The following is a 27,621-nucleotide window of genomic DNA, read 5'->3' on the forward strand; positions in this document are numbered from 1 at the left end:
CTGGAAAAGGCATGTGGTGCTCTACATCCTAATTGCTCATTTGGCAACTTACAGTGGCGGCTCTTCCTTTTTTCAGAGGCTCACAGTGAGTATTGGAAAAAAGCCACCTGACAGCTCTGGGGTTAACATGGAGCTTGCAAGCAATTACCAAAAAAAGAGAATTACAAACATCAGAGGGCCACTGGTGCATTCAAGACACTTTCAATTCTTGTCCCAGTTTGTGCTGCCTTTCTACCCTGGCTGCCACTGTTGAGAGCAGCAGCTTCCTGAAGAGTGGGAGAAGCACTGCTCCTGGCTGTTTCAGAGGGCTGAAAAGTATGAGCTCACCCCACCCTCAGGAATCCAGAGGCTTTCCTCAGTTGTCTGTGGGATGGAAAGGGGATGTGAGCTATTATGAGGAGGAGGAGGAACTGAAGGGCTTCCATTATTTAGTTTCTTCACACATGCAGCCTTGTCCCTGTCTCTTAAAGCACAGTTCAGGTGTTCATCAGCCTAACATGAGTTTACAGAAGGAAAGATTGAGACCTGCAAGTTCTGATTTCTCCAACTCCGTTCCAGTCATAAGCATCATTCAGAGATTACACAGTGTACACACACTGCAACAAGAGAGGATTTAAGTTCTCTCTCGTCTCCTTCCTGACCCTTCAATTAGGGATAGCTTAATTCACATCAGCATTGTCACCCCACATTTCACAGGTGTCAATGGTTCTGGTCTCTCCTTGCTCCATCTTCCCCTCACCCTTCATCCCTATCACTTCTGCAGCCTCTAGTCAAGCTCCATCCCTTCATTTTTAAACTTTTTTCTCTGACCATGCCGTTGTAACCTCCCTTCCCCACTGCTTTGCCTCCCACCAGGTCTCCAGCACAGTGGTGCTCTGCGGGCTGCCTCCCCCTGCCTCACCTGCCCCGGTCCTGAGGACTTCCGAGGTGTTCCTCAGCCCTGTGAAGTCGAACTGGTAGAGCCTCCAGGTGCGCTGGTCAGAGACCTCGATGGAGTAGCGCCTCCAGCGATAGACGATCTCCTCCCGAGGGTATCCATCTGGGAAAATCCATCCGTGCAACATGTTGAGGTGTGATGTCATGGTTTGCCTCAGATACCCTGGGTTTCTCCCTGAAGTTTCCCTCCCAAATGTGTCAATCACCTCTCCTTCCCCCACACAGAGCCCTGCCGGGCACTGTCAATCCTGGAATTCCAGAAGAGTGTTGAGTGATTGGGCAGATTCAAAAGATGTCCCTCACCCCTGGGGGGCATTGGGGGATCCAGGTGTCCTTTGTCCCTTGAGACCTCCTCTCCCGTACCTGGTTCGTGGTCCCCCTATCCCTTCCCTGCTCCCCTTCCCCAGGTAAAAGAACGGGCAACCACATGGTCTGGGAGTTCTGTTGGAGCTGTTGCTGGCTTCAGAGGCCTGCGGGCCAGAATAAAAGCTCTGGATTGAAACCCTCTGTCAGAACCAACTCCTTTCCTTCACCACTGCCTTAAAGCTTCTCTGGCACAGGGAACCTGAAGAGCAGACCCTCCACAGGAGGAAGCTCCATCCTGCCTCCACCAGAGCTCCAGCATGCCTGGGCTTGTCTCAACGTGCCCAGCTGTGACTCACAGCTAGCCAAAGGTGTCTCTGGGGTGAAAGTTGCTGCTATTTGGTTGCTGCTATTTGGTTCAGCAGCAGGGTCAGACAAGCCAAGGCACGTCCATTCTGCAATACTGGTAAATGCCAATACAACAGAATGCCATGTACCCCCACCTCGGGCACCACCCTGACTGCAAAAGCACGGGCATCTCACCAGAGCTGTTCTGCAAACACCAGCCCTTCAGCAGGTGTTTCTGGTGCCTTTTGTTTAGATTCCCTGAGGCATTCCCACATGGAATGGGAGTAAGGACTGCATCTCTCCTCCGTGGGCTGCTTCAGGTCCTGGGGATGGGGAAGGCACTGCCAGAAACAAAGCACTGCCAGAAACAGAGCCTTTCTAAGGACTGCCCTGCTGAGAATGAGACATGGGTTGGTCCAAGAGGACTCTGCTGGTTTGAGGAAGAACTTGTTTGAGGGTGGCAGAGCAATGGAACAGTGTGCACAGGGAGGTTGTGGAGTCTCCCTCCCATGATGCTGGAGTCAAAACTCTGGATTCAAAACCCCACCTGGCTGCATTCCTGTGTAACCTGCTCTAGGTGACGCTGCCTGCCAGTGGGACTGTCCTAGATCTCCAAAGGTCCCTTTCAGCCCTGACTCTTGTGTGACTCTGTGACTCCACCAGCCTGAAATCTTTAAGGGTTTTAGCTTCCTGGGGCAGCTGGCACCTCATGAGTGCCATGAGTGCCACCATCCCAGCCATGAGTACACCGGGAATACAACGCTGCCAGCATGGCTCTGGCTGCTCTGCGTGCTCCCTGTACCTCTTGCCCTGGGAGCTGATCTATGGAAAAGAAGGGGTGCACTCTCCATGGAGAAGAAAACCTGGCCCTGCAGGCTGCAGCACAGCTTCTCCTGCCTCTGGCTTTCTTGATAAAGAAACAAGCCTGCTGTGAAGCTGGGACCTGGGAGAAAGTCCCTCGGAGGAGGATGGAGTAAGAGCTTGGCAGCTAACTAACAGTGTGTTTCTAATTATCAAGCATGTACAGCATGCACCACTAATTAGCAAAGATGAGGGGTGGTGGGAGATGAAGGGATGAGATCTCCTCAGCATGCTGCCTCCTTCTGAAGCACCTCAGAGCTCTGAGCTGAATCTCTTCAGTGGCAGGGGAAGCAGGAGAACCCGAGCTCAGATGATTAAATCAGATTTCCCACCCACGCACGAGGACAGGGATCTCTTGGTGCAGAAAGGCTTGCTGCAAAATTACCAGAGGAGATGTGATAACATCAGAAGCCCTCCCTGCTGAAGAGTCTGGATGAGTAGTGACTGAGAGGTCTGAGTAACCCTCCTTTGGAGCAGAATGTTTCCAGACCTCACTCAGAGAGTGGGAGAAAGGGGAAAATGCAAGGCAGGACGGGTGCCATTTGTCCACCAAAATATATCCATGTTCTGTGTGGAGTGACCAGAAGGTCAGTGAAATAATGTCCTCCAACCATCCACCCAAATTAAGGAGAAACTCAGACATGTTGTGAATCTGTCCTTGATGACCTCTGCCAGCCCAGGAGTGGGAGGATGCTTCAGACCATGAAAGGTAATGGGACAGGAAGGGTGCCATAGAAATTAGGTGAAAAAATGTAGCTAAAAGGGGGGATGGTTTCCCCAGAAAAGTATTACTCCACTGAGGTTTCTCTGCTCACTTCTAAAGCTGTATTTGAAATATGTATACTCACAACTGGAAAAAACCAAAGGGCACGAGTGAGTGTCCATTGGGAAATTCTGCAGCTGGAGCAGACATTCAGCCTCGATTGTCAACCTGAGACAGGGGGAGAGAGAAAGAAAGAGATTTTGAGCTGGTGAAGATGGTTTGATTCCAACACCTAAATGTGAGAGAGGCATTCTCACTTCCTTGAGAACTAATTTGCTGAAGATCAGTCTGTTTGCAGGAACATTCCAAACCAAAAATATATGTTTGGATATTTTCAAGGTGAGGAAAAACATGTAAGTTTCACCTTCAAAAAGCCCTTCTGTTGAGTCAACTTTTCAGATCCATTTATGAAAGTGAGAAGTTATGGGAACAAGGAGCCAAATGTTTATTAACAGCACAAAACAGCTGGACTGACCAAGACAACATTTAAAGGATTTTAGTTTAGGGAACCACTTGACCATCTCTTTGTTCCCTCACCCCCAGCAGAGCCTGCTGGATGCACCTGAGAGTGTAGAGCACTTTTCCATCATTCCAGATGCGGAGGAGCTGGTTGGGAGTGGTTATCCAGTGGGAGTCAGCCCGCTTGGAGTTCCTGAAGAAGGTGTCGGGGATCCAGATGCGGCTCACCATGTTGGTGTTCAGCGTCAGCGCCTTCAGGGTGCTGTTGAACCGCAGGCGCCGGTCGTACCACGTCTGGGCAAAGAAGATGTCAATGGTGTATTCCTGGGAAGCACAGGGAAGAATGGCATGTTCTGAGAGGGATTCAGCCCAAGCAGAGCCTGCTTCTCTGGGCTGCAGGCAGGCACAGCCAGAACATTTATTTTCTCACTCTGGGAGCAGGTGTTGGTGGCCTCTGACACCCTTCCAGGCTCACCAGTAGCTCATGGCCAGGACATCCATGGCACACTCAGGAAGACCCAAAGACTCTGTGTTTACTGCTGGGCTGAGCCTGGCCCTTGCCTGGAAAACCAGGACCATACAAACAAGACCTTGGGCTTCCTCTTGGCAGACAACTCAATACTCCTTTTAAGCACAGGCATGAAGGGGCAGTGTGGACATTGGCTGAATCCAGCCTTAAGTTCAGCTCCACCTTTCAGTCACAGGAAGGGAAAGCTGCTCCCCAACTGAACAGAGAAGGCAAGCAGAAAGCTCTTTCTGTTATTTATTGGGGTACATCCCAGCCCTGTTCCACACACCTAATTTGTACAGAGAGCAATAGTAGTGCTGTGCATAAATCTAGTTACAATCCACCTCTTGCTACAGGACTTACACTGCAAAGGGTTCATATGAAAATTCAGAGCACTCTGGGTCCTTGGGTGGATATCCCTTGCTGGAGATTAGAAAAGAAAGCTGGGCCTGCATGGTCCCAGCTCTGGGTTAAAAAATCCTGAGTCTTTCACTGACAGAAAAGAAATTTTCCACTATAATAAGGACCTCCAGTTTTGGTAAGAGAGTGTGTCCTAGCTCATGGAAAACTGGCAGTTCTGAGAGGCAGCTCCTGCCTGGATTGGACTGGCAGTAGCCCACACTATTAGCCCACCACTCTGCTGCTCGCTGCTGTAACTCAGCTTGCTCCTTAAACTCTTTTTCAGCCTGCCTGAGAAGGTGCTAATTAATGCCATGCAGGAACAAGTCTGGCACTCAGCAGCTGTCTGAACCAGACCCCAGATCCAGTTCCACCAGCGTGTGCTGCAGTCAGTCACCTGCTCCTGGTAGCTCCTGATGCGACTTTCTGTCCCTTTCACTCCTGTAGAACCCGCACGACCCCCACTGCCTCCCTCTCTTTGTGTGCAGAGATGAAGAAAGTCTGACTTTGCCATCCCTCCCTCTCACTCTCCTCCTCCCTCTATTGATTTATCTCGGTGGAATTTTTATGACTGCAGCACATCCTCCCCGCGCTGCCCTCGCTGCTGGTTGAGAGCCGGCTCCTCCAGCCGTGCTGCTAAAATAGCTGCAGCACTCCCTTGGACAGCGTGTCCTGCGGGGGCAGGCAGGGCAGGGCACAGCACGGGCCCCACTCCATCCTCCTGCCCTGGCAGCCAGCAGAGAGGAGTGATGGGTCCCCAGCATGTCCCGTGCATAGGAATGAGGTGGGGAGGGAAGAGCTTTTGCCATCAGGCAGCCCAGTCACTCTCCGGGCTGATGCTCCACCCTGGTTAGGCACAGAGATAAGCAAAGGCGACAAGGTCCTAATGGATGTCCACCTGGGGAGAATGGGGACAGGTGCAGCACATCCAGACAGGTGACTTTGCCTCCACAGTTCATTCAAAGCAGACATGAGCAGACACAGAGTTAAGGACAGCAGCAGCCCTCACAGCCAAGTGCACGGGCACGGCCACTGCCCAGACCCAGGGGGCTGGGAGAGCCATCCCAGCACCTGAATGTGCTGGATCACACCGGGTGCTGCTCGGATACAGGGTATGTGGTGATGGAGATGTAAAAAAGTGAAATAAAAGCAGCATTGGCGCAGCATTGGGGCCAAAATAGCACAATATTTGACATATTCTCCCCCGTCACTGCACACCCTGTTTGAGTTCATGTGAGTTTACATAGCTCCTCCTAAGTAATATCTCTGGTGTAGGAGAAAGCCTACAACTGAACCAAAACTGCAGTGATAAATTCCTGTTAGATGTCACTATCAGTGTTTAACTCCCAACTGGAGGCACTGGTGACATCTCACTTCTGGGCTGGCTGCTCAGTTGTGTCCTGCCTTAAAGTTCAGCACTCAAGTCTGGGACAATCAACGCTAACACTCTGGAAGAGTGGAGGGTCAGCTATCCCAGGGGCTTAGCATTTGTTGTCAAGCCCAGATTTTCAGGAGGGATCAGCATTAAAGAGCTCCTCTTGTGCCATTCATAGCCAGCCTTTGCTAAAGGTGTGGCACACAAGTCATTCAGCTCTTGCAAAAGATCTGAGCTGTTATTGTCACTGTCCTGTGGTTTGATCTCATTTCAGTGGCTAATATTAGCACAGCTACTCACGAGGCAGAACTTAGGAGCTGAGCTGGCTCCCTTGCCTCTCTGTAGGGAGCCCATTGGGAAATTTTGGCATTTACAAATGTATTTTCTTTCAGAATTATCTGAGGCAAGATTTATACAAAAGTGCTCTGGCCTTTGGGAGGACTTTTACTCTTCCAACTTCCTCCCCCATGCTGCTGAGTGAGTGAGCAGCTGTGTGGCTGAGCTGCCCACTGGGGCTAAACCACAACAGCTCCTGAAGAATTCAGCACCCATTCCCATCAGGAACCCCCAGTGATGCTGAGGAACCTTGCATGGCTGGGGTTCTGCACTCATCAGCTGTGGGATGGTGCTCAGACCTCTCTGGGCATTCCTGAGATCCCACTTAGCTGTGGGCATCTGCCAAGGTGATTCAAACAGGAGGTGCTTGGCCATGGGTTTCCTACTGCTTTTAGAGGGGGGTTGGGACTGCAGGAGGGGGATCTCAATATGAAACAGTCTGGGTTGTCTTCTGGAAATACCTCTTACTCTTCCTGACCTTGGGACAGTGCACTGATTAGCTGGAGTTTGGCAGGATGAGCTCAGCCCCGAAAGCTCAGGGCACTGTTTCTCCATCTCCTGCAGCCCTGCAGTTTTTCTCTGCCCCTGACACTCAGCCATCAGCAAGAGGCTTCTCAATGCCTCGATTTCCCCATGTGGAAAAGGGTTATTGTAAAATACGCCTCCACCATTACTGTACCATCTGCTGTGCAGCACATGGAGGTTGTTAACTTCTCTGTGAAGGCACAGGCATTTTTAGTGGTTTTAACAGAAGGAGCTAACGAAGTAAGGAGGAATTGCTTTAACAGTTTGGCCACACCATTTGGATCACACGTGGGGTAGCACACACATGTTGGCACACATGCAATATTACATCAAATTTCAGTCATGAAGTAATAAATCAAAGTCCCCATGAGGCAAACCCAGAGGGCTGCCTACCCTAAATACTGTCACATGAGTTTATGCTGTGCTAAGGGATGCCCTGCAGCGTGTCCTCTGCTGGCTGAGCGTGCTCCAGCCCAGCCTTTCAGCGTGTCCCTGCTGGCCCTTGGGCACTGCCATCACCTGGCAGTGCTGCACACCCCTGATCAGCCCTGGTTTTCCTCATGTGGGCAGCACAGATGCTGCTGGAAACACAGTTCCAGAGAATGGCATGACCTGAAAACATTTAACGAAAAGAATGGTGTTCGGTAAAAGAACATTTGTGAGAAATAAAAGGATGGCGAGCTGATGGGGGTATTTCATATTGGAAGAAAAAAATAACAACAAAAAGATTTCATTGCGTTCTCAAAGCCTTTCAGTTTTCAAAAGCTGTGACCTTGCTGTGTGAGAAGTAATTTCTAGGAAAACCCCAAGCATTTTCACTCCAAAAGAAAAGAGACTTGTTCAGGAATCAGCCTGTCCCCAGCACGGGGAGCTGGCCTCGTGTGCTACCCTGAGGCCTGTTCCTTGGGTTTTCTCTGCTGCTCTGCCCTTACAGATGGGAAAGCAGCTCATATTCCCAGTCAGATCTGACTTTAGGAGCTCTGCTCTGAACCAAGTTCCACCCTGGGTTCAGAGCAAATGTAATTTAGGGTTACCGAGTTCCAGAACAACAGCTTAAACTCACAGGGTTTGCATGACAAGATTTGAAGTGAACAGTGTGTGTTTTCAGGTTACCTTAAACACCAAATAAACACAGCTGGGCTCTGTCAAAGCATCCTTTCCAAATGGCTTTTATCAAGTTTGTGTGTTCAGTTCAGCTGACCCCTCTCAAGAGTGCAATTAGTGGGATCCAGAGGGGTTGGGACCCTGTGGTTCCTCTGTTCCATTTATGAGCTGCTTTTTCTGGGTTAAGAGCTCAGCTTTCTGCCAAATGCCAAAGAGAGGAGCAAAGCCATGAGACAAACATACCGTAGATGGCCTCCTAAATTAGGATAAAATGAGGTATTTAAAGGTGGTTTTTGCAACTTCACTTGTATTCAACAGCAACAAGAAAACCTCTGAACAGAGGGCTCAGAGACCTGGAAACACCTTCCTCAATTTTCCTCTGCTGGAGAGATAGTTTAGTCTCTTCCAACTCAGATTACTCTGTGAAAAATCCTAAATAACAGCGAGGCTGAGAGATTAATCTCCTAGACAGTCACTTTCTAGCTTTCATTGTTCTGATATTTGTTTTTACTCATAGAGCTCTCTTCCCCCTTCCCCTCCAAGCAAATCCCTCGCTGCAGCCCAGCAAGGCAGGCTGCTTTCCTGGGAAGCAGGGACAGCATTTCAGGTGCTCTGACGTGAATGTGATGTGGCCACGCTGTCAATCATGCAGCCAAGCAAAGCAAATGTCACAGGCAAACTCTGAGGGATGCTGCAATTCAGGGAGTTCTCAGAAGTTCTTTCTTGGAGGAGACCCAGGAATGGGGTGGGTTTTTTTCAAGGGCTGGTAGGGCACTCTCTGCTCACCATGCCCACAGCCCCACAGCCCTGCCCAGGTGAGCATTTTCCTCTCCAGGACACCCCACACACCCTCCCAGCCTGCAAACATCTCAGACAAATCCTGGGTTGCACCACACATGTGTCTCCACATTCCAGGGAGATGGGATTCAACAATATTCACCAACATTCAATAATATTCAAAACTTTCAACAATAGTAAAAAGTCTGGAGATGCCTTCAAGACGAAATAAATAAGGCAAATAAGATAACTGTATTTTAGAATAATCTTGACATCTGAATGCACCCCTTCTTGTCCCCACAGCTGCTGGGCAGGAATGTTCTCCTGAGCAGGACATGTGTGAGCACTCTGAGGGCAGCCAGCAGAGGGGACAGGTACCAACAGCATGTGCTGTGCCAACACTGAGCACTTCAGGGACTGGCTGGGCAGTGTCAGGCTTCTCCCAGTTCTCCCATTAGTAGTGTGGGACACTTCACTTGTGGTCACCTCCATGGCCCTGCTCTGGGTGAGATCTGTCTCTCCAACACAACACCAAAAGAATGCAAATATAAGTTTAATTCCACCTCCAAGGTCCTCTTCCCTCAAAATCAGACCCCAGAGAGATTTCTGGCCATGAAGCTGGAGTGACTAGGGGGGCTCTCAAGGACAGCAGGAGCAGAGCTGTGATGATCTGTGTTTTCAAGGTGACACACTGAACTTCCCATCTGTTTCACTTCTGCAGCAACACCGGCAGTGCTGTCCTTGCCTCAATGTCTTTCGCCTCTGTCCAGGGAATCTCAGTTGAAACTGAGTTCTTTTTATAATACAAACGTGCTATTAAAAACCATCTCCATGTCCTGTGCTCGTGCCAGGAGCTGTCAAACAAGTCATGCTACAAATGCTGCTCTGTCGATTGCAAGCTCCCCCAGTCACGCCATGCTCACCCCTGGAGCTGGCAGATGGGAACTGGACAGGGCTTTCAAAACTGTGCTGCCTCCTGAGAGCCCCATCTGCCTGGTCCCTGCACCTCTGCTCCTTCCTGCTGCCATGGATGTGCAGGTGGGGACATCCCAAAGGCAGGTTTTACACTCCTGACAGCCAACCACCCCAAATCCTTTCTTCAGAGATGTTCTCTGTGCCATCCCTTCCTGCCCTCCAGAGATGTTATCTCCTCCCATGCAGCCTCAGGGTGCCCATTCCCCTTTCCACAGGGAGCCTCTCCCTGTGAGCCTGAGGGGCACAAGACCTACACGTGTGTGTTTTAGCATCTGTTCACAGCCATTACCCAGAGGACTGAGGAAAGTCCTTGAGGCGAGACATGACATCAGCCAGACTCTGCTCTGCAGCAGCACAAGACTGTCTGCACTGTCCCTGATGAGGTTATTACTGAAAAGGCAGAGATGTGGACATGGGATGCTCTATGCAGATGGGGCAGAATTGATAACAGGGGAAGGTACTGAAATATTTCACTAAACATTATGCAAAGCACCTCAGGGAAGGAGCCACCTTTTTTAGCTTGATTTTTTTTCCTCCACTCTCAGGAGAGGACCTGCCCTGGTGCAAAGTCATGTGGAAGCACCTTCTGATGCAAATAAAGATGCAGCCCAGTTTCCACAATCTCTGGAAAATACCTGGGCAGAGCAAAGCTAGGGTTGTCCAAAGTCTTGTCTTCATGTCACACCTCACTGCTAAATGCTTAACTGCTCCCTACAATGTCAAAGGAAGAAGAAGAAAGCGGGTGGGGAAAGAGAAGGTGAGGATGGAAGCACATAGCATAATTAGTGGAGAATATTTTACACTTTGGGCAGGTACTCTTGTTCATCTGTCCTTCTGACTCATGAGGTGTTTGAGGAGACAAAAGGAAATTTCCTTGGGAAGGGCTGGAAGACAAGACACTGCATACAATTAACTCCCCGGGATTGCTCCCCCAGAACAGCTTGACAAGATTCAGATGAGAAGCTGGAATTTCTTTCATTGCATTTCCCATTCCCATGCCACCCACTGTGACTAAAATGAAACACTGGGATGGGCAGTCCAACATGCCCAGGACTGGGGGAGCAGCTGCTGCAGCCCTGCTCTGTGAGAACCACTCACTACCAAGAAGCACTGAGCTCTGCCAAACCTCCTCAGCACGTTGAGAGGGTGGAGGATCCAGCAGAGCCCAGAAGTGGGCTGAGAGAGCACAGTGCACCCAAGGCCCTGGGATGCCACCCATGCTGGGGAAATGCCTGCATTGGCCAGGAGAAAAACCACCTGTATAAATCCCTCATTCTCACCCTCAAGGTAAAAAAAAGGGCATTCAAAACATCTGAGAAAGTTCTGGTTTCACAAAAGGGGAGCAGTTTGTGCTCTCTGCAGAGATCCTCACTCCTGACCCTGTTCTCTCCCAGCCCCAGATGAAGAAGGAGATGGGAACAGTGTACTCTGCTTCACCAACTCTTTCAAGGAAATCTGTTTCATGTTGTCTCTCATGCCCCCTTGCTGTGCTTACCACCTCTCTCTTCCTGCCCTGCCAGTTCCTTGATATTCCTTCTCTCTGCCTCATTTTGTTTTTCATTTTGCAGTTCTTTTCAAGCTACCACACAATCACAGCCCAACCCTAATGAGATTTCAAGGGAGCACCAGGCTGTGGAAAGCAGCTGGGAGAAACTAATCAGGTGACAAAAAAAGAACAATTTCTCTCTGCCTCCCCTGTTGGGTACCGGGAGGGCAAAGCAGCAGGAGGGCAGTTGCAGAAGGGTTACCAGGCCAGCTGATTCCCCTCTCCAGGCACACATCCACACTTCAGGCCAAGTGGGGAGGCCTTCTGGCAGGCAGGTCACCAGCCCTGGGCAAGCAGGACCTGCTGAGCTCTGCTCCTGAGGGCTGCTCACTTCCCGTGGCACCTGCTGGGTGCAAACCACTCTGCTCAGGAATGAGGGATCGATGTTCCCAGCCTTTTTTTTCCCAGCTCCCAACTGTTTTGTACAGGCTCTGCCTGCTGTAGGTGCCTTCTTTGAGACTCAACCACTTGACCTTCCCCAGCTCCCCTCAATGACTTTACAGCATCTTTGGGAAGTGGTGAAAAAGGTAAAGGCTCCGTTTTCTACACGGTGGTGTAAGAAATACTCTGGCAAATCTTGTATATCCCAGAATCATAGACAGAAAGAAACTGAACAATGTGGGGTCTTTGGCTTAGTCCAAAGTTCACAGGAGCTGGACAGCACATCTTTAACTGCTCCAGCACCTGGACTTGGCTTTGGCTTTTTGTGAGAGCAGAAATACTGAGGTATTTTCATCTTGGTGATCCAGAGAGAGGAACCAGGGTCCACTGTTCCTTCTCACAAGGTACAGAGTCAAGTGAGACACTAAGGCTGCAGTCCCCGGACATGCCAGGTCATGGAAGGAAATGGTTTATCCTGAATGTTTATCCAGGTCTCTCTGCCTTCAGCTTTTCAAGAACCAAATGAAGATCAACCACTTATCATCTTAACTTCACCCCTATGGCTGTAGGAACAACCAACCTATATCCCTGAAGCTTTCCCACTCCTCTACCCTGCTGCTCTGCTTCCTCTCCTTGCCTTTACAACACTGCTGAGGTGGCTCTGGGTGACTGTGGAGGAGAATGACAGACTAAAGGCCACAGTCTGCTGTGGGAGGCACCACAGGTGGCAAATTTGGAGGGAGAGAGAAGCTGATTGAGGGGAGCTGTCAGAAACAAAGCTTCCACCATTTGGAGAATCCCCACTCTGACCTCCCCTGTTCCCCAGCCACATGGAGACAAGGTGTTCCCCCGCCCACACTCCCAAGTGTTTTGGTTCACACCTCCCACGGGCATCTGCCTGGGGGGAGCCTTTACCACCACCTGCAATTCCCCTGTTGAACAAAGCTGATCAGGTGGTTGGGGCATTCCTGGCCAACTGCAGGTCAGGGAACAAACACAGAAATGCTCACCATGGAGTTCTCTGCAGTGGAGATGGACACACAAGGCTTGTGCCAGGGTCCCCAGCCAGCATGCCCCTTTACTGCCCCAGCCACAGTGCCCCAGGCAGCCAGCAGGATCCCTCTGGGGCTTTGGAGAGCTGGGAATTGGGAGCTGGTGGGGCAGACAGCAGCGCTGGTGTGAAATGGCTGCAGTGTCCCCCTGCCCACTCACTGACCACATCTCACCAGGCTGGAGCCACAGAGACACCAAGGCAGTTGGAAAAGATGTGAGGAGAAGCAAAGCCCCAGGAAGGCTCACGCTGGCTTCCCGCTTCCACTTTGTACCACGGGCAATTAAACCCTTCCTGTGCATGGAGATGGGATGCAATAATCGGAATATTCTGCTTTTAGCACCGAGGCATGAAGAGGTCCTTGAAGCATATTGATTGTGGTCACCCCCAGCCACTGAATTCTGAGAAATGGTCTCCATTTTGTGACACATTTATAGCAGGCAGATTTCACAACAGCCTTTTAAGGGAAATGGTAGGATGGCTTCATCTGGGAATGCAGGAAATAAATAGAACTGATTTCTACTGGAAAAAAAAAAAAGGTGTTTTGCTCAAAATAAATTAAAATTGTCAAACCCTAAAATGAATTATCTCAACCTTATAATTTCATTCAAAAACTTCTTTTTCTTCAGTAAGCTAACAAATACTTAGTTTTACCCTTATCTAGTTGATGCACTTCACGTTGACGTTTATTTCCAAATACTCATTTTCTTGCTTTACTTATGCAGGACAGAATTTATCACCATATGAAGAGCAAATCAAAACAATCTGATGAAACTAAATGTAAATGTTTTGATTGTCCCTGAACCCATTTCTCCTCGGAAATGCTGAAGAATTCTGGCTATTTGTCCCAAGTGGGAGGGGAGAATGAGCCTGTCTCTCCTATGATGCTGCTGTTTGCCCCAGGCCAGAAACCTTGGCCTCAAACCCTGGCCTCTGACCAGCTCTTGGGCTTGATTCTCACACACCTGAAATATCCCATCCTCTCCTGCAGAGACATCTAAGGCCTTCAGTTCAGATAAATCAACCCTGCCTAAAAATCATTCAACCCACTGAGTGACAACTATTGGTGCAGCTCAGAGTCTGTATATCTTTCAAATCTGACACAGCAGCGCTCTCCCTTTGACTTGGAAGAATCAATTTAATGAGGGGCAGAGCACAGTTCAGCAGCTGGATCACACACAGGCCTCCTGCCCTGTCCATGAGCACAGCCTGGGCACCTGCAGGGCAGCTCCACTGGGTCACTGGGGCGGAACCAGTGTTTGCATCCCCTCCAAAACTGCATGCCCACCATGCAGCAGTGCAGCCTCTGCACCACAGCAGAGCCTCTCTGAGTGGCCTGCCAAGCTGAGAGCCAGCAGCCAGGGTGGCCAGGGCAGGACATCCCTCCAGCCTGGGCCAGACCCAGCAAGGGCAAGGTCACTGGAAAAGTGTCCCTGAGGCCCTCTGACAACAGGAAGCCCTGTTGCTGGCAGAAACCTCTGGAAAGAGGGACCAGGTTTTCTGTAGGAAAGGTTTTCTGTGGGTAAGGGAGAGGAATTAATGCTCTCAGGTCAGGTACAGCGAGCACAGCAGCTCCTTGGGAAGCACCCATCCTTCCCAGCTGCCTGCAAAGGTTCAGGGCGAACAAATCCCTCCTGCATTCAGCCCAGCTGAAGAAATGCGAGTTTTCTCCAAAGGCTGGCACGAAATGAATGAGGGATTGAGTCATTCCTGCCAGCAGAAGGGCGGAAATGGGATCCGTGAAGGAATTTACAAGAGCCGATTACTTCATTATGGATGTTGATTTATCCCGTGCTGCCCGAGGGCCAGAGGCTGCCCCAACTGCGGCACCTGTGTGCCAGCACTGTGTGCTGCAGTTTAAGAAACCTTTAAGTACAGCCACATTCCCCATTTAGCACCAGGCTGCGAGCACAGATGTTAATTAACTTTAGGGCTTTGCTCTCCAGAAATGTCTCTGAGGAAAAGCTCTTTCCCTGCCCCCAGGAGGCCACTGTCCAGATTTTCATGTTTTATTTAGCTCCAAATTTCAGATGCAAACCTCCAGCTTTTCACTCGTCTTCCCTGATAACAGATTCCTTGAGTTTTCTGCACAGCCTGTAAATAAAATACCAACGTGGATGTCACACAGAAAATATCTGGAGGGGATTAGTGTATGTTCTGGATAATAAAAGGAGCTGGCTGAATTATTCATAGTGAATAAATCAGCTCTTTTCAGTTTTGGAAGCAAACTTGGACAATTCTGGAAGCTCTTGGGATATGTTTAGACTGGGAGCAACTTATTTATTTCATTAGACCTTTAGTTGCAGCCCATGGCTTGTCCCACAAGTCACACGTGGTTGGTGTCATTTCTCAGTGGCCTGTATTTCATAGGGAAATACAAACTTTTCATGAGGAGAGCTGCTGCCCTTCTGTACCTGACCTCAGTGCTGTGTGAGCACCAGCATGAGGGACAGTGACTGCTCCTGAGCATCAAGGAATCAGGAGATGTGAGCACTCTCCAGGCACACCAGGATTTGTGAAGACGCAATAAATGCGGCACCGGCAGCTCCGAGCCATCACTCAGGCATGGAAAATAACAGCCAGAAAAAGCACTGGGGCTGTCAGTGAACAGCACCACTTCCCAACACTTTACATTTCCGTGATCCACGTCGTTATCGGGGACCAAACCTCAGGCTGGCCTGTGTGTCCTGCAGAACCCCACCGGGTTTGTGCTGATGGCCAACTCTCAGTGCACACCGGGCATTCCTTGGCAGAGCACTGCAGCCTGCTTTAGGCACTGCAATCCGCCCTAAAGTGGGTGCATCTGGGCTATTGCCTCCCAGACAGATGATTTGTGAAGGATTTTTAAGTCCTTTCAGTTGAGAAGTGCTGTGCAACTGCTGGAACCTATTATTATCAGGGAAGGAGGGGGGAGGTAGCAAATTTCCTTTACCTATAGGCTTATCTTGTGCTCCAGAGGAACACAGTCGAGCATTTTAAACAGCGTGCCATTTTCAATTCATTTCCTTCCTACTTATTCCAAAGCAGCCAAAGCTAAGTATAATCAAGACTTAAGTGTTCCTCAGAGCCAGACAATTATTACTGGTCTTGGTTTCCCTGCCTTTTAGAGGGAAAGGAAGGAATTAACCCAAGCCTTGCAGCAGGACAGCGGGGCTGTCATCCCGGGCTGTCTTTTTGGGATGTGGCTCAGCTTCCCCAGCCTCCAGCTGCCCCAGGGCTCTCTGCAAGGGTGGCTTAGCTCCTGCAGAGCCCTGCTCCCCTCTCGGGGGTCTCTGCCCCTGCTGCTGGGGGAGCTCAGCCCTTCCCAAGCAGCTGCAGGCTCGCTGCTCTCTCTGGTAAGGCAGGATTGCAATCCGGAGTGTGAGCAGCAATCCTCGGAGAAGGGCTCTGCAGACTCCCACTGCCTCCCTGGCCCGCTCAGCCACCTCCCCACGAGCCGAGATCAAGTGCCCGAGGTCCCCAAGCTCTCTCTGTCACATCAGCCCCTTCCTAAGCACTAGCCCTTGTCAGCTTTAACTTTGAAAGCCAAGCCTCCCTCCCTGCCTCCTCGGGATTTACATGAAAAGAGTCAGTGGGGGGTTCTCTTCATTCATGCTTGGCTTATACTTCTAAATTATAAAGTGTGTCAAATGAGGATTTAATTTATATTTAACAAGACAATGTTTGTAAATTAATTATTCATCAGCTGATAACGAATAAACTTGTGCCTCTTCCCTCCCTTGTCCTTTTTCACAGTATCTCCACAAATGCACCCTACGTGCAAATCTATTAAATGCTTTCTGCAGTACTCCAGATGTGGGAAAATATAATCTTCACCCTCAATTTCGTGAGTGTGTTGCATGGTAGCTAATGTAGCCAAGCAGAGCATTATGAATTTAATAGTGTGCAGCTCCTCCTTCCTAGAGAGGCAAGGGGGGAAAAGCCAACACTTGTATTTGGACAGATATCTTCTTCAGCTTCCAGCCCCCCACTCACAGGCAGAGATAAGAAAACAATTTGCTGTAACAATTGAGATAGGAGCTCAGAAACCCCACTGGAAATCACAGGCACTTCCGAGGCAGCAGAACCTGGCCCCTGGTGAATGATGGAGGCCAATTTTGCTCTTTCCATCTTTATTATCATTAAGTAATGAGATTGGGGTGGTGTACAACACCAGCGGAAGAGCTGTCATTCTGTTTTGCTACAAAATTTGGCACACAAGGACATCTCCTCCTCCCACATAGCAAACTGGAGCCCTCAGCACCCAAACCAGCCCTTAGTGCAGTGCCTGTGATCCCAGCCACCTGAGGCAGGTAACCAAGGCAGGTCCCTGGATGGCTGAAATGTCTCCATTCACCTTTGCCAGGAGGTTACCTCAGTGTCTGGACCATTCTCAGTCTGGCTCCTCCAGCCTCACACCTGTTTTTGTGTAAAAAAGGAAGAAAAGGACATTCAGCTCTGGCCTCTGGGAGTAATCTGAGAAGCTCTGGGCAAGACTTGCTCCATCCCCAAGCTCAGAAGAGAAGCACTTCTCCCCCTCTCACTCACACTGTCCCTCATGGACACTTCAGGGACATCCTCAGGACTGAAAGACACTCAGCCCCAACAGCTGGCACCCGCTTTACTTTCATTTCCTGAGAGTTAAGCATCCCTAAAGGAAGGTGATCCAGAGCTCTAGGTGCCCTTGACACCAGTTAAAGCTATAATCTATAGCAATAAAGCCATTACAAAACAAAACCAGGAGCAAATCCCTCCAGCAAACAACGAGTCAGCGAAAAATTTGAACCCAAAGTCTCCTCCCTGGCACCTCTTCCCACAAACATGCTCAGAGAATGAAGGCAGCTCTTTGCATCAGGCTGAGCTTCTGATAAGTCAGGGACACCTCAGTGCCGTGTTAATGGGAATCTAATTGGGCACCAGCTCCAGAGACAGCTTGGGGAGCTGCAGCACCATGGGTGATAACTCATTTGGCTCCAGGGGCTGCTGGCCAGTGCTCAGTGGCAGCCAGAGCTCTGGAGGGGCTTGTGGCCCAGGGCATCCTTCCCCTGGTGGTGTAAACACAGGTTTCTACCACCCTGAGAAGTGCTGAGTGCCACAATCCCACCCAAAGATTCACGGGGCTGGGGAGGAAATCCCAGTCCATGGAGTAAAGAGCTGTGGGACCTGATGGTCCCACTTTTCCCCCTGTCCCACTTCCTGTCCTTGAACCATCTTCTAGCTCTGATTCTGGTCACTGCCACATTTATTCCCAGAAAGAGGGAATAAAATCTGAATAGAATATTCTGAATATTTTTCAGAATAAAATCTGCTCAGCCACCTAAACTGGAGACAAGACTGCCATTCCGGTGTACAAAAGATATCAGGAAATCACTTTACATTTCTTCCCGCTCCAAAGCTGCCCACCTTCTGCTGACTCCTGAATGTTAATGTTATTTATGACAAGTGATTGATGAGGGAGACGCAGAATTCACACCCAGCACAGAGCATTTTCAAATCACCTATTCATTTTTAAGGACCGGAATCAGTTTTGTATCCTGACATGATTTATCATTTGGAGGCTGGGCAGTGGCTACGCAGGGCCAGCTTCCAATCCCTGACAGAACACCAGCAGGATGGAGACAGCAGTGAGACATTAACCCTTTGAGGGTGAGCAGGGGATCACAGCAGGATTTAAAGCAGGTAAGTTGGAGCCTTGTGCTCCAGCAGCATGTCAGGCCATCCTGTAGCTTTCAGCTGCAGATTTATAGGCCACAGTGATCCAAGATAACAGCCACAGCAATGCTGCTGTATCTCTTAAAAGCAGAACTTGGTTTTTTGTCTTCTACACAGCCTATCTGAGAGAAATATTTACGTAGGCACTGTCATGGCAATGCACGTAAAAGAGATCAATGGGACATTTCCCCTCCAGTGGACCTTCCAGCCTACACAAGCCTCTCTGTCTGTGGCAGAGTGAAATGTCACCGTGGGCTCAAGAGAGATCTAGCTCTGAGACAAATTCTAGCTCCTTTCCCTTGGAAATGTGCATTTCCTCAGGTTGTGTATGAGGAAAAGGCAAGATGAGGCATGTGGGATGGGCCTGGCAGTGGGAGAGGGCAGAGGTTCACAGGCTGGGAGAAGCTGTACCAACAGGGACAGAGTGGGAATGACATGTCCCCAGCAAAGACCATCTATCATGTGTTTGATGCCAGCCTGCCAGGGGCTGGCACGACCCACAGAATTACTTAATTCACTTCCTCAGCATGGAAAAGCAAACAAACACCAAACAACTGGGTGAAGCAGCCAAGTTTAGAGGTGACACTGTGTCACAGCTTTGTCACTGCCCTTTCCTCTTGCTTCAGGAGACCATGAAGCAGGATGCAGCCTCTCCCATGAGCAGGAGGAAATATACAGGGTACAGATAGCAGAAATCTGAAGCTCTGACACCTTGGTCTAGCTGCCCTCAGTCCCTTTAATATCACCTCAATACCTTTAATATCACCTCAATACCTTTAATATCACCACCTTCTTGAGGGAAAAGGTTTCACAATTCAAGGGCATCACATGTTCAAGCTTAAGAAGTTACCTAAGTGAACAAGGAGATATCCCTGCAGAGTCTACCTGGGGTATCCTATGGAGGTCTCAAGATCACAGGTGACTGCTGGGACCCCGTGGGGACCCTGGACTGGCAGCACCAAGGCACTTCAGAGGCACAGCACAGCCAGTTGTGACTGATACAACAAAACCCCTCAAAACTGTCCACACTGAGCAGTTTCCTCCCTGCCTGAGCACCCCTGGCCATTCCCACAAGGAGCAGTCCCTTCCTCAGGTGGGAAGGCTGCACAGGGGTGGTCAGCCCCATGGCAGCAGTTTCCCCAGCACAGCCCTGCAGATGCTGGCAGTTCCAAGTGCCAGCCACCCCAGGGGTCCTGTGCACTTGTGGAACCCCATTTCATGAAGAGAAAAAGCTTCTTCTGACTCTGAGAAAGAGCTGAACACATGGGTTGAGCTCTCCCACATGATTTCCTGGTCTCTAGTAAGGGCTGAGTTCACACAACAGCTTTCCCCCTTGGTGGGGGTGGCTGTTGTCAATGCATGGCATCTTGTTTTCCCAAAAATACCAGAGATACTGAATGTGCTTGAAGCTCCTGTACCTGCAGCCATTTATGGCTGGTGCTAGCCCAGCAGATCCAAAATCCTGAAAGCCTGGGATGGACGTACGTACGTTCTCACATCCCCATCACCATGGCATAAGCTGTGTTTCTTAGGAAACCAGCCTAGCAGCAGCATCCCCGTTTAGGAGGAAAGATGAACTCTGGATGCAGACTGGATTTTAGAAACCACTCTCTGCTGCTAGCACCTGCATGGCTCTGCAGTGCTCCCATGGCAGCGAGGGGGGCAGAGCTTCCAGCAGGGCTGGAAAAGGGTGGTGGGAATGGATGAGAGGGAAAGAGAAGGATGGGGATGTGCTCTGGGTTTTGTGTGGGTTTCTTGGGCAGTGCAAAGCAGGTAGAGCAGCCAGCTGTAACATGACCCTTGTGCTCTTCCTGCAGGCTCACCTGGAGGGGTGAGCACACCCAGCCCTGCACTGCTGCTCTTGTGCCACGCTGGCCTCACACCCCCATGGGCTGCAGGGGCTCGTGGCAGGGGCTGACATCCACACAGCTCAGGCTGTGGTTCTTCTCCTCGAGCTGGGCATGCTGGAGCAGTGCAAGGAAATTCTGAGCCTCGAGGCTGTCCCTGCTGGGCCTCCTGATGGTGCCCTCATCGTGCCAGCGAGTGCCCAGCCAGTGCCCATCTGCTGGCTCGTGAGCAGGAGCTGCCAGGGGCACATCCTCGGTGGTGGCCGGCCAGAAGGGCTGCTTCAAAATGCTCCTTGGAGTGGAACTGGTACTACAGCTTCTGTACCATCCCTCCATCCCCAGAGGGGTTTGTTCCTTGGAAATGTTGTACTTTGCAAAGTAAAAATAACTTGCCCATCCTGGGAACTTTTTGTTTTGTTTGATTGTTTGTTTTTTTTCTTTCAGTTTAAGGAGGATGGTTTTGTTCCTGCTCTGTTTTGCATTGGGAGAAATAAAAAAAGCCAAGTTGCCCTGGCTATATCTTGCTTTTGTCCCCTCGACCTCACTGCCCAGTGGACTGGAGAAGTCTTTCAAAACCTGACAGCAGTCAGGTTTGTTCCTTTCTAGAAAAGGGAAAAAAGATGATTTTGCAGGGAAAATAATAATAATAATAATAAAGGAAGTTTCCTGTGAAAATTAAATAGTCAACAGTTGCTCTCCTGATCAAAGAGTGTCTCTGTTAAGTGTTTTCACAGCTCTTGGTACAGATGGGTACTGCTGGGTCCTGAGCCACAAGGAAAAATTGTCACAGTCCTGGTGACATCTCTCTAAGGTGCTACACTATGAAGAAGAAATGTTGGAGCTGAAGCCCCCCTGCTTTCCCCTTGCTCAGCACCACAGGCCAGGCCTGGGCACCCAAGTTTCACCATGGAAACCATGGAAAACACGGAAACCATCTCCAGGTACCTCTCCAGTCCTCCTGGAAACACACTGCCCTGGTTCCACCTTGTCCCAAAGTACCCTGGTGCCCACACACTTCCTAGGGAGGAGAGGGCAAAGCCACCAGGCAGAAGTGTCTGCCACCCTTGCCAGCAGAGACCAAAGACAGCATCATCCCACTGCGAGCTCACCGAGGCCACTAGAGAACCTTGCTCCTCACCAGGGATGGCGCTCAGCTCGCTCCAGCTCCAACAGGCCAGAGCACCTCTCACCAAGGGAAAGGAAACCTCCTCTCATGCCAACACCACCTTCACAGCACATCTAGGCAGCAGGGAGGGGACACCGTGCCCTGCGGGGAGGGGACACCATGCCCTGCAGGCACAGGGGCACTCACCATCTGGATGACAGACACCGGCCCGATGCTGTTCACGTAGATATCCACATCAATGAACGTGGGCTTGACTGGAAAGACAAGAAAACAGGCACCATCAGCTGGGGCCAGGAGCAGTGGCAGAGGGATGAACACACTCTGAGATGAGTGTGGCTCTACCACAACAAAAATCCCAGCTGCAGCAGGCACCAAAGCATGGAAAACACAAGACATGGCCAGGCCAGGTCAGCACCTGTGGCCACAGGGAGCTTCAGGGGACACTTACTGCCAATGTCAGGCCTCAGCTTGTTGTCGTAGTTCTTGAGCAGCGAGTTGAGGATCTGCGTGGCATCAGTCTCCTGTGCCTTGGGCGTGAGGACCCAGGTTTTATTGATGCTGAGGTAATCGTAATCGTATTCCTCTGTGCTCTCACACCTGGAGAGGAGAGACAGAGGGCAGGGACGGGGCTGTGACAGCTCTCTGGCACTCCCTGGGAGCAGGGGCACAGCTGTGTTCCAGAGATATCAAGGGAGGAGGATGCAGTGCAGCTAAAAGGCAGAGCATGAGGAGCTCTCCTCTAAGCCACACTGCCAAGAAGACACAACTCACCTGGCACCTCTGCTCACTTCAGGGTCACCAGACATGCAGGGGCCTTGCCACCAGTGGGAAAGACTAGCATGGAATGCTTCACCTCCTCCTTAGCTCCCTTTGGAGGCACACTGCTCATCTCCGAGGTGTGGGAGGCAGTCCCTGCTTTCCCTGCCTTCCTGCTCATCCCACCCAGCAGCTCCTGCTGACAGAGCTGCCTGTTAACCTCAAATACCTCCACTACTCTGCCTGCTGCTGACACCTGAAGCAGGCTTCCTCTGAGGAAAGAGACAGTGACAAAACAGCGTTTTTGGGGAGCAAGACATTTGCAATAAATGCATTTCAGAGAAAAGAGGTCCTAATCTACCACACAGGCATCCTGCAGCCTGGCATGCCAGGAAGCCAGGCATCTGCCCTGCACGGATCCCTGGAAATTAAAGCCTTATGCAAACTCCTCTGCCTCCAGGCCAAGACCTGCCACAACCCATTCCCTGCACTCACCAACCCTTCCTCCCCAGCCTGTGGCGTGAGCTCCCATTTACAGATCTCCCATCTTCCCAATCTCCCAGTTCCAAGCCAGGCAAGGAAAGCTCGTATCCATCCTCCTTTGGACATGATCCACTTAGCAACAGCTTCTCTCGCTGCCTTTCAAACCTGCCCTCTCTAAACCTTCTGCACCCCTCCCTTTTCCTAGAGGAGTTTTCCTAAACCGCCTAATTAGATTAGGTCCACATGGTCACCCGGGAAATTCTAACCACCTGCCGCCGCTCCGGGCAGCTCGTCCACAAGGCTGTCCCCGGAATGCCACAGCCATGTGTGGGAGAGGATGCTCCCACAGCCCCAGAGCCCCCTGCACGGCTGCCGTGCCAGCGTGTCACCTGCCCTAGCGACAGGGAGGGTCTCAGAGGTTCTCCTCTCAGCGGGAGCTGTCACCGCGCTGACACTTCCCAGCTCCGAGGTGCGACCACGGATCCCATCTCCCTGCAGCGCCTGGGGAGCACGGCCTGACCGAGGGGACGAAAAAGCATTCAATTGACGCGCTGCTGATTTGTCAGATGCTCCTCTTCCAAAAGCCCGGACAAAAGTAGCTTTCGCAATGGCTCTAAAACCCTCAGCATCTCCGGGGCGCCGGGACGCGTCCGCGGCACGGGCCGGGCTGCGCGCAGCGGGCGCTGCTCCATCAGCTCCTGCTTTCCCGTCTGACTGCGCTGCACTTTCCAACCGAGCTTGAGCGGTGTTAAGCAGCGCTGCCGGGATGCGCCGGCGGCTGCAGGGCACGGGGCACACGGCCAGCCCAGCCCAGGGCTCACATCGCGGGCTGGCCCCGCTCCTGCCACCAACAAAGAGGGACATGCGCCTGTAGCGCAGCTCAGAGCGAGGGAAAGCAATCCTAAACGCAATCCGAACTGCTTTGCCTTGCTGCCAGAGCTTTGGGTGATGGAGGCTGCCTCTGGCAAAGCTACACCGAAAGGTTTTCTCCGTGTTCCTTTGACCTTGCTTGAAGTCACCTGTCAGCACTGAACTCTGCACATCCCCCTGCCCTGCCAAAAATCCTGAGAAACTGCAAGGCTACAGCAGAAACTGAAACATCCCTTTGGAGGCTGAGCAAACCCAGTCTGAGCTCGCCCTGCTCTCAGACTTCTGGTTCCCCCCATTTAGTGTCACTGATTAACACACCAAGGCTTGGGGTAGCATTTCCAGGGAGTCACATCCCTATTACAGATGCAGGGACACTACCAAAAATATGCTTGTTGCTAATGCAGCTAATTCCAGTCAACTAAACCATACTAAGCCATCTTAGCATAACCAAGCCAGCTTTTGCTGGAGATAATATGATTTTTCTGAGTGCCTGTGCACACACAGACACACATCAGCCCTTGCTGGTCAAGAATGTAACTCTCATCCCACCCTATGCAAGCCACTACCTCCCTCCTGGTTTCTCTTCTTGGTGGCCCTGCTTTAAACTGAGAAGGGAAGAGCCCGAGATCTACTGCAGACAAGAGGTGTTAAGGTGACATGTGCATCCCCCTCCAGCTGCTAATGGGAATGTCACACTGCAGACCTGCAGAGATCCCAGCGTGCTGTGAACACTGGCTGGCCTGGCAGCTCTGTCTCCAGGCACAAAGCAGCTGGCTTGGTGACAGGGGACAGCCAGTTCTCATACGTCTCTGTGCAGCCAGGGGCAGAGGCAGAGCTGAGCTTCCTCACCTCTGCATGTTGAGATGCCACAACAGCCTCCTCAGAGCAGGGCCATGGGGCTGGGACACAGCCACAGTGTGGGCAGGGCATCAGGGCAGAACTGGGGGTGTTGCAAGGAAATCCCTGGTCCTGACAGAGGAGTTGGGGCCACGGCAGCTCCGGCTGGTGCCCCGAGCAGGAGGCTGGCACGGCAGGGAGGTGTCCTTTCGGATGTGCTCACATGTGTGGATGAGGTTGGACAATTCTCCCTGGGCAGCCCGTGGCACTACAGCAGGACAGAGCCTGCCCCAGCTCCCTGATTCCCTCTTACTCAAGCAGACACCTGTTTGGCTGAGGCTTCCAAACACACACTGCTGGGGAAAGTCACCTGAAGAGCTGTGCCTGGCTCCCTCCCCCTGTGCCCAAGCTGTCTGCCAAGGTGTTCCCTTGGCAGGAGGAGGGGAAGAACAACAAGAGCCACGAGCCCTTGAAGAAACTTCTGCTCCTTGCCTGCTGGGGCAGCTGGTGGTGCCTGGCTGGGCTGCACACCCACTGTTACTCACTGCTGGTGTGGCCCTGAGGCAGAACCTCCCAGCACAGATGCAGATCCCCGGGCTGTATCCAGCCCTGCTGCAAACACAGCTGAAAGCCTTCCCTGCTCCCAAGGAAAAGAGAGCAGCAAAATGCAACAATAACATTTCCCTTGGCTGAAAAGCACTGTGGTCAATTCTAATTATCACATGCAAATGTGCCCTTCCTCACCCACCCCAACACCTCCTAGGGCTGTAGGCACAGGGGTGTTGAGGCAGGTGACTGAATTAGATGTAGGCAGAGGATTTAAGGATGGGGTGCTTCTAACTGCCCCTTACCCATCTCACAAGTCTTCCTACCTCTGACAACACACTCCATGAAGCCCCAGTGGTCCAATCTGCAGTTTGAGCCACCTGCCAAGCCCAGCAGCTGGTGTGATGCTGTGCAGGGATCCTGCTCTCAGGGCTCGGAGTTGGCTGCCCTGGTCCCAGCCGAGGCAGTGCCCTGGGAAAGGCTGGTGAATGAGCCTGTGTGCTGGGGGCACCCTCTGGGGAGTGCTGAATCACCTGGCAATCAGCATCCAGGCTGCTCCAGTGCCAGGGGAAGGGTCTTGCTGCTCACACTGGGAGAAGAGCTCACATACACAGCTCTGCTCACAGAGCTCCTCAGCCCAGACCCACCATGAGGAATGGGGAAGAGGAGATTCACCCTCCACAACTGCACCCAGGAAAAATGCAGTGAATGCAGAGCAAGACCCTGATATAACTTGCTCTTTTTTCTCCTCTCACAGGATTCCTCTCCCACTCCATCATGCCCACCCCTCAACCTCCACAGCCACTGCTCCTGGCAAAGCAGGGCTCAGGGAAGAGGCAGACTTGAGGCACTGGGCAGAAGGGAGGCTGGGCCAGCTGTGGGGTGAGCATTCCTGCTCAAGGGTATGTGAATACATGATTTAATTACTCCTCTGTGTGATCCTGCAGCTCACAACTCACCCTCTGGAAATGCAGGGCTCGTGGCAATGCACTGCAGGGATGGTGGGCACAGCAACGGGGACCACCACGGATCCACCCCCTCTCAGCCCCCCAATGCCCCCTGGCACCTGCACGCATCTCCTCCCGGGGGGTTTTGTGTCAGGGCACGGCAGAGGATGGGTGTCAGGGCACGAGCAGTGGGGCAGCTCTTGCTCCTCGACCCTGGGAAGGCCAAGCCACGCAGGACCATGGCAGGGGTGGACTTTGTGCCCACCCCCGGGGTCGGGAAGCAGCGGCAGGGCAGACCATTAGTAGCGGGATTCATGCTCCCTGTCCCTGACTGCATCTGTAATGGGATTTGACCGGCTTTAAGGCGGCTTATTCTGCCAATTAGCTTCAGCCAGTAAAATCCCTCTTCCCCCAAGCCCTGGGGGTAACAATCTGCTGACAACATGTTCTTTCCCCATCTAGCCATTAAACTCATCAGCAGGGCTAGGAATTGTGAAAGAAAAAAAAAAAAAAAAAAGAAAAAAAAAGGAAAAAAAAAGGGAAAAAAAAGGAAAAAAAAAAAAAAGAAAAAGAAACTTGAAACCCCCATTTGCGTGGGCCCTTTCATCGCTGTTTACAGAAAAGCGCTACGAACGGCTGGCCCTGGGAGAGCACTGCCACCTGCCCGCCCCTGCCTCTGCCTGCCGCCTCGCCCAGCGCGCTGGGGCACCGGGCTGGCACCGGGCTGGCACCGGGCTGGCACCGGAGCCGCGACCTGCGGCCAACCTGTAGAGCAGGGCAGGGCAGGAGCCCGCGCTGCCCTCCCGCTGCCCGGCTGCACACCCTGCGGGGGCTTCGGGGCACTGCGAGGAGGGGGACGCAAGCTCCTGCCCACCCAGCCCGACCGCACGTGGAAATGCCCCGGTGCTGGATGGGGCTCCCGGGGGCGCCGAGCTCCCTCCGCTCCTGCTCCGGGCAGCCCGAAGGGGCTCGGTGCCCGGCAGGGCGAGCCCGCGGGGTGATGGCAGGGTGGAAAGCGGGGCGTCCTCTCCGTTCCGGCATGCCGAGGGGGAGCCCGGCGTGCAGAGGACATGCAGGCACCCGGCGCTGCCGCGACGGGACCCGCTGGAAGGAGCAGCTGGGTCACGGAGGTGCCAAACCCCGCTGGAGCCGGGCTGGCTCCAACCCCCTCCCCTCCCATTGCTCCGACGGGTAAACTGAGGCTGGGGAGGGGCGTCCCGCCCGGCGGGGGTGGGGGGCACTCACCTGGCGCGCAGGACCGGCCCGAGGGCCAGGCAGAGCAGCAGCACCGTGCGGGGCATCTCTGCGAGGCGAGCGGCGGCCCCGGGGGGCGGCGGCGGCCGTGCGGGGCTCAGCGCGGGGCCGGGCCGGGGGCGGCGACGGGGCCCCCCCGCTGCCCGCTGCGCCGCGCTCCGGCCCCGCCGCCGCCCGCGCGGCCCCGCGCTCCGCGCCCCGCAAAGTTGGGCATCTCTTCTCCGGGCCGCGGCGGGGAGGGGCTGGCAGCGGCTCCTGCCTCCCCGCGCAGGGGCCGGCCTCCCCCGCAGCCCCGGGGCTGAGCGCCGGCGGGGGGGCGCGCCGAGAGGCACCCGCGCATCTGCCGGAGCCGCGCTGCCGGGGAGCGAGCATCGTCAGCCGCTGCGAGGAGCGCTCGCTCCCCCTCTGCGTAACAAGGCGTTTGATTTCTCTTAATACTCCCTTCTTTTTTTTTTTTTTTTTTCTTTTCTCCCCTTCCCGTGCACAACAGTTAGGGTGTTTGTCTAAAAAAAGAAAGAGTGGGTAATTATTGCAAAATTACGCAAGGCGTCAGGCCCCGCTGGGCTGAGCTGCCGGCGAGGTGCAGCCCGGAGAGGGTCCTCTCCCACCTGTTGGGG

The 27,621-nt window shown here is 52.3% G+C and overlaps 1 protein-coding gene across 1 annotated transcript in view; it reads right to left on the reverse strand.

Moving 5' to 3' along the window:
* The window catches only part of LOC135304574 (gamma-aminobutyric acid receptor subunit gamma-4), a 36,961-nt gene extending 9,638 nt beyond the window's left edge, over positions 1-27,323 (reverse strand). The window contains exons 1-6 of the mRNA XM_064427136.1: positions 26,996-27,323; positions 21,760-21,908; positions 21,498-21,565; positions 3,774-3,994; positions 3,297-3,379; positions 902-1,039 (exon numbers count right to left, since the gene is read on the reverse strand). Coding sequence (XP_064283206.1) covers positions 902-1,039; positions 3,297-3,379; positions 3,774-3,994; positions 21,498-21,565; positions 21,760-21,908; positions 26,996-27,051 — 715 coding nt within the window. The 5' untranslated portion in view covers positions 27,052-27,323. The remainder of the gene's footprint in view (positions 1-901; positions 1,040-3,296; positions 3,380-3,773; positions 3,995-21,497; positions 21,566-21,759; positions 21,909-26,995) is intronic.
* Between the last annotated feature and the right edge of the window lie 298 nt (positions 27,324-27,621).

This window comes from Passer domesticus, chromosome 7, assembly GCF_036417665.1.
Source record: "Passer domesticus isolate bPasDom1 chromosome 7, bPasDom1.hap1, whole genome shotgun sequence".
NCBI classification, from domain to species: domain Eukaryota; kingdom Metazoa; phylum Chordata; class Aves; order Passeriformes; family Passeridae; genus Passer; species Passer domesticus.